At 36.8% G+C, this 6,955-nt stretch overlaps 2 protein-coding genes across 2 annotated transcripts in view; one reads left to right on the plus strand and one right to left on the minus strand.

Annotated features, from left to right (window-relative positions):
• Nucleotides 1-155: 155 nt before the first annotated feature.
• rassf3 (Ras association domain family member 3) lies at nt 156-6,315 on the plus strand (the record flags this gene model as incomplete). The annotated part of the gene is given in 3 exon segments (XM_035679436.1): nt 156-243; nt 1,024-1,139; nt 1,463-6,315. Coding segments are annotated over 3 exon segments (354 nt in total), but the record flags the coding sequence as incomplete, so codon positions are not given.
• Nucleotides 6,316-6,700: 385 nt separating this feature from the next.
• The window catches only part of LOC118341936 (N-acetylglucosamine-6-sulfatase-like), a gene marked incomplete at its 5' end in the record, with an annotated part of 3,301 nt that continues 3,046 nt past the window's right edge, over nt 6,701-6,955 (minus strand). The window contains one exon of the mRNA XM_035680360.1: nt 6,701-6,721. Coding sequence (XP_035536253.1) covers nt 6,701-6,721 — 21 coding nt within the window. The remainder of the gene's footprint in view (nt 6,722-6,955) is intronic.

The following is a 6,955-nucleotide window of genomic DNA, read 5'->3' on the forward strand; positions in this document are numbered from 1 at the left end:
ACACACACACACACACAACCTAATTAGGATCTGATGACAGACGGGTTGAAGTCAGCAGAAGCAGGTTTTATTAAAGTCCAGCTGAACACAACCTCAGAGACTGTCCTCTGTCAGTTTAATGTGTTTATTACAATGTGTTCTTCCTGTTTGTTCAGGTGATCGTCGCCCTGCTGAGCAAGTTCACGGTCGCTGACAACCCGGCGAAATACGCCCTGTACAAGCGCTACCGCAGGGAGGAGCAGGGTAAGACTGGACTCACATGGTGTCGACCATCTGTGTATTTGTGAATGCCTCGCCCTCATGGAGCTGGGAGCTGGATGCCACAGGGCTCTCCCCACTATCAACAGCTCACTTATAGAAATACTCACTCTCTATGAATCAGCAGCTGTTACGGCTCGTAGGGTGTCACATATTATCTGCTCGTCTATTCAGCGTCTCCAAGAAAGAAAAGGAAGAGTTTATGAGCCATAAAACAAGAAAACGAGTCTGAATTTATTGAATTTGTTTAGTTTTAAGTCAGTCAGACTTCGACAGAGATGTTGGTGCGTGTTGAGCCGCCGTATAAAAGTGTGTAGACTTCATATATAAACCTTCAGGTCATTAAAAACAAGACGTGCTGCCGCTCTTTCATCAGAAATGTGAAGTGTTGGTTGAACTGTGGTGTAGAAATGTAGAAATGTCTGACAGGATGAAACAAAGTGACTCCAGTTGAGCTCAGAAATAAAACAAAGTATTATATTAAAGACATTTATATTATTGTAGAGTTTAATTACCAAATATTAATAATTGATAATAAGTTTTATAATGTAATAATCGGTGTAAAATCAGATAGTTTTGGCTCTTTAAGTCCTCCGTTGTTGTTCTCTGTCTGATACTTTGTTGACTCCAGTTCAGTCGAACATCAAGGATCTGTTTCTGTAAATGATTGTGGTTGTTAATGTGCCGCGCCCGTCCTTTCATCCTCTCACACACACACACACACACACACCGCACTGACTGACCTAATGTGTGTGTGCTCTGCAGTGTATGTGTGCAAGCTGGCGGATGGCGAGCAGCCGTTGTTTCTCCGTCTGGTGGCGGGGCCCGACACCGACACGCTCAGCTTCGTACTGAGGGAACAGCAGACCGGAGAAGTCATGGTAACTCGTCACCTCCGTGCCTCCATATCTCTGTTTGTCATTGTTAAATATTGATTCCTTCTTCATCTTCATCCTCTTCATCCTTCACTACCTCCACAAGTTCTCTCTCATTCTTCCTTCTTCTCTTTCTCCTTTTTCTTGCTTCCTTATTTTACCAATTAAATGATGATTAATTAAATGCTGTTTTACTATTTCCATGACACTTGTGGTCCTCCATATATTAGGTCCTTCCACACCAACAACAGAACCAATCGAATCCGTTCTTCTTCATCCAGAACAAACAAAAATGAAACTAAAAGTAAATAAAGTGTTTGTGTTTTCAGTGGGACGCGTTCTCCATCCCCGAGCTGCGTAACTTCCTGCGGATCCTCGACAAGGAGGAGGACGAGCAGCGGGAGGCGGTGATCCGCCGCTACGAGGCGTACCGCCAGAGACTGCAGGAGGCGCTGAGGGAGGTCCGAGGGCCTTCTTAAGAGGAGTCAGCTCCAGGAAACAGGAACTGCTGCCCCCTAGAGGGCCGGAGGAGTCTTTAAAGCTCCTCGGAGGAGACGAATAGTGTAAATTGTGATGGAGAGAAAAGGAGGAGAGGATCCACCGACCGAAGGACTGAAAGAGGGATGATATAAAGACGAAGGACGAGAGATTAAAGGGACGAACGGACAAAAGTCAGATGGATTAAAGACTTCGAACTGCAACCAAAGATTCATAATTGTGCCATATTCATCCTCTCATCATCCTCTCATCCTCTCATCGGTCCTGCTGTCACATAATTTATGCAGTTCCTTTTTGTTTCCCCCCTTTTTTTTTTATCGTTTAAACTTGTGAAAAGACTTGAGGCCATATGTTTTATTTAATTTGTTTTAAAGGTTTGTACATATTTTTTTTTTCTTAATTTATATGGGTGAAGCTTTTTAATCTTTTTTTTATTATTTTGTTTTCTTGAAGCAAAAAAAGGTCTTATTTTTATTTTATTCTACGGAGGCGGAGCAGCAGCAGGTTGTTGACACAGAGAATAATTTAATACACAGCGAGAAGTTAGAGAGACGTCCTCATCGTCAGGTTTTGATTGAATTACCCTGAAAGTTGATGAATATTTCTGTAGAGAGAAAGTAGTCCCAGTATGGAGTCTCAAGTGTGCCAAAGAAACAATTTAAGATAATTTTTTGTGTGTTTTTTGTTTTGTTTTTAGTGCTTTTAACAAAACACTAAATAACAAACTGTAAAATAACAGAACAGGTCACATGGATTTGTTAAATTTACACTATTTACATTACATTTTATTAAATATAATTGGCAATTTAAAAAAAAAATCATTAAAGTAAATAAGCAGCACAATTTGTTGAATCGTAACTCCTGTTTCCATTATTTTCCTGCTTTTATCTTCTTTTATTTATGGAAATATAGAAATTTAAAAACAAGTTTAAAGAGTTTATATTTACTTATATTTGTTTTTTATGCATAATTATAATATTAATTGAATGAATCTTTTTTTTTAATGTTTTATTATCAGTATTGGCACACTTTAGACTCCATAGAGTTGTCCTGAAGCTGAATGTTGTCGACGAGGCTGCAGAGAAATAAAAAGGTGAAGTTCAGGTTTAATGTGACAGAAAACAAACGGACTGAAACAATAAAGTCGAACAGAAACGTCTGAACGCAGGAAGACGTTCGGTTGTTTGTTCTGACGAGTGAAGACGAGTGAAGACGATAACGACGATCGGTTGGATTTAAAGTGTTTGTTTGCGGGTGTAGTTTGGATAGATCCCTGACCTTTGACCCCCACAGTGTGGTCAGAGGAGGGAAGAGTCGAGTGGTTTCTGCAAGTTGAGAGAGCCGTTTAGAGGAAGTAGAAACATTAGACGGAGGACGGACGAAGTTTTGTGTTTGAGAAGCAGTTTGACCTCGAGGACGACGGCGAGATTAACGGCTGGTTTTTATTAAAGCTCCCGAAACCTCCGAGAGAAAAGGAGGCCTGGGAGCGCCGATAGCCGGAGGGAACGGGGGGGGGGGGGGGGGTGCGTTCATAAATGTTTTTGTGCTCTTATCTGGAGCTGAAACGTGCAGCCTCGACCTCCTCGTCAACCCGGGTTCAGTTGTGTGGTGGATTAAAAGAAAGACAGGAAGTGAGAGATGGAAATACAGGAAATGAGTGTTAGTAAGTGTAAGAGAAGGTTTCATTAAAGGCTGTTTGTTATAACGGACGTAAACATTATGCCTTAAATATATAATATATATATGCAATGTGATGGCTTAGAGACCCAAAGAGGCTCGTTTTCAGCGTAGTTTAGTAGAAACATGCAGCCGATGTTCAGTGAAGACAATCGCAAACAAAACTATAGATCAGTTCAAATCAATCACATTACAAAGTAAAAGGCTTCATTGTTTGAGCTGCAGGTACTGATTGAAGTCAACGTTGTACAATACCGCCATCTAGTGGACAGATACCGCAACTGCTCTCATTTCTGTGTCAGAATTATCTTTAAGAAGATTTAATTGTTTTGTTATAAACCAAAGATATTTTTGTGGTGTTGCCTGGAGCAAAGAAATATATTAGAGGCCTCTTCCCATCGGAGGGAAAAACATATATAGTTCAGAGTTTTATTTAAAGGGGTTTTAACCCTCGATTATTCTACTATCAAACACTGGGTTAAATCTACGGAGGCAAAAAGAGGCCGTAAGGATTTGAATCTTGCAAGCGACTGAGTATCTAATTGTGATATTTAAAGGGGCACTTCAACAATTTTATTGAAATATTATTATTTTGATTAAAAAAACAAACCTGATGGTCTTGAGGCTTAACAGAAAGTGGTGTTGCATTATGGGAAATGTAGTATCCAGTACTCTGGACTAAAATTCAGTTCAATATTTGACTCCAGAAACCATCTTTTTTACTTTTTTTGTGGTTTTAATTCCTGTCTTTGACATTCTCAGTGAGACAGAAAAATTAAAGTACCATAAAAATAATAAAAAAAAAACTGCTCAAATTTAATTGAATCGTCTTTATTTAAAAAAATTAATGTAACGAAGTTTCTCAAACTGTGGCATCAAAATTCAAGATGGTGAAATTAAACATTTGTGCTGCCAATAAAATGCCCAAAAATATCAAACAACATAAATGGGGTATTCAGTCACTTACTTTAACTATTTTGGCCTGTTTTTGCTTCCGTATAATATAATTTAAAACGATACGAACGTCTGCATGAAAACAGTTAATGAATCTTAAAGCCATGTTGTTGTTTGTGTATCTGATAAACAACTTTAACTGTTAAAGTTAACTGAGACTCGTCGTATCAATGAATTTATTTTTTTGGTCACTTTAACTTTGAATTCAGGGAAAACGGGTTTTTGATTTTTCTTTTTTTCCTCCTGTTTAATCTTCAAACTACCACCATCGCACTCCGTACTTCATCTTAACGTCTAATACACTATAATCTTATTTTGAAAGATCTTGTTAAGCGACAGTACAGTGTGACAGATTATTTTAAGCTAATTTTTTTGTTATATTTTTTGTCTTTAACGAGCTTCCGTATAGTTTTTTGCTCCGAGTTAGCTGTAGACTGTGAAACGTTTGGTTGAATCTCTTCGTGTAAATATGAGCTCACTGAACGCACTGCTGGACATTAAAGCTTGCGTTACCGTAGAAACGCAGCCGGTCAGACGACAATCAGAAAATAATTTAAAACTATTTTTATTATTTTTCACGTTGTCAGATCGGCTTGTTAAAATATAAATTAGGCTTCTTGATCAATTAATCTGTACTGATTATGGGCCAGTGGATGAATGAAGAGTTGATATATGACAGTTTGTATTATTGTTTTTAAAGCTGTTCAAACTGGAGACTTTCAAAATAAGGTCCATTCTTGACTTTATTTTGAAATTTTTCATTCATGGAAAAATGGCAAGATTCAGTTTCACATCAGGTATTCTCCAACTGTCTTGTTGCACCATATAATGTATGTTTCTCTTCATACGGAGGTCCTGTGTTGACCAATAAACTCACACTGCTGATGAAGGCTGTAAAATGTGACAGAAAGTTTTGGAAAAAACAAAGGAAGTGGACTTTTATTTTGCAGAAGAGATATCGGTCGACTGCGTGTGTATTTTATAGCACTTGTTAACATCAAAAAGCGGCGACCCCTAGTGGGGTCACAACCCTCAGGTTGGAAACCCAATTTTATGGTCCAATGATTGTAGTTTCCTGATTTTTAATTAATTAATTAAAACAAAAAAACATTCAATTTTCACTTTATCCTGAAATTTCTGTGTAAAAAAAAAAAAGCCTAAAATTATCCCAACATGCATTGCAATTTCTTTAAAAAAAAACAATTATTCGATTAATCAATAAGTTGATCAGTTCACTTTAAGGTTATCTGAACTGAAACGATCAGAAACAGTTTTAATAATTCAAAATAAATAAACAGAATTTCTTGTTTTTTGTTGTTAACCCATCAAAGGTCAGATTGTATGGAGTCCCAAGGGTGCCAAAAAGATATTATAGATCAATTAAAGTTAATTTCACCATAATGAGTTTGTATGGTGCAAAAACACAGTTGGATTTATTGATTTAAGAATATTTATTTGTTTTGATTTTTAAACATTATGGTGGCTTCTAAACGCCGTCAGCAGCGATTTCTGCTGTATCAGAGCAGATGTTGAGAAAACTCCTGAAAGCTCCAGAACAGCCACTAAATGGACCTTGTGATGTTATTTTCGGCCTAAATTCAGTTTTGTGTTTCGTGTCTCCAGTTTGAGTCTGTTAATGTCAAAGATCTGTCTCTGTTGCTCTTTACTGATTTTAAAGCGATTCTGTTTTTGGAGAACCAGATTTATCTCACGAGTCTGAGCTCAGATAAAGTTCTGCTCTGTTCTTCAACACTTGATGCAAAAAAAACAAAAAACAAGCAAAAGGTCAGAAGTTTTAATTTCAGAGCCGAGCTGCAAAATCCCCCAAAAATTACTGTTGAGTGAAAAATCTTAATTTCAACATTTAATCTGAAGATCAGTAAATTGTATTTGAGTGAGAATTCGTTGGATTAATTTGAGCTCGGCTGTGAAAGTTTGGGCCTCATCGGTGCCTTTGTGGAGTTTCATCAGTTTATTTCTGTGTTTTCTCTTTGAATCAAATGTGGCCTTTCCTCACAAACGGCTGCGTCTATTAAAGCTGAAATTAAAACAATAAAAGCGTGTCAGAGTGTTATTTTGCCAAGATTGTTTAGTTTTCTTTTTACAGAATCTTTTTTTTTTTTCAGATTTCAGTCTTTTCAAACAGGTGAGATTTTTAAATAAATATATTGACTTTTTAATTTTGAATGAGTTCAGTTTTGTTTTGTTTTTTTATAGAGGACCACAAGTGTCAAAGAAATAGTATTGAAAAGATTTAATTAATGTAATAAAAGTACAATAAAAATAGTTATTAATACATTTGTTTACAAACTTAATCTATAAATAAACTAAATTACAAAGTAAGTCACAATTTTTTGTTTTTGTTTTGATTTAATTAGTGAAGAAACTTAAACACTCTGAGGTTCATTTACTGTAAATGTGATTATTTAACAACTTTTTCACTGCTTTTTACGGAGGCCCTGAAGCGACAAGAGGGAGGACAAAAAATTGGTGGGGGAAAAAATCCTAGAAAATTACTTTTCTTCCTCCCTCGTGTTCCTTCAGGGCCTCCGTAGTTTGACAAGAGAGTCTGTTAATTTATTAACAGAAAGAAAAACATATCTTATTGTGATGATAAAGTTGCTCGTTTGTGAGAATTTGCTACTTTTCTTTGTTTTATATTGAAACTACAGCTAGTAGCCAGTTAGCTTAGC

This window comes from Morone saxatilis, unplaced genomic scaffold, assembly GCF_004916995.1.
Source record: "Morone saxatilis isolate NCDOM2014 unplaced genomic scaffold, NCSU_SB_2.0 Contig10, whole genome shotgun sequence".
Classification (NCBI taxonomy): Eukaryota; Metazoa; Chordata; class Actinopteri; family Moronidae; genus Morone; species Morone saxatilis.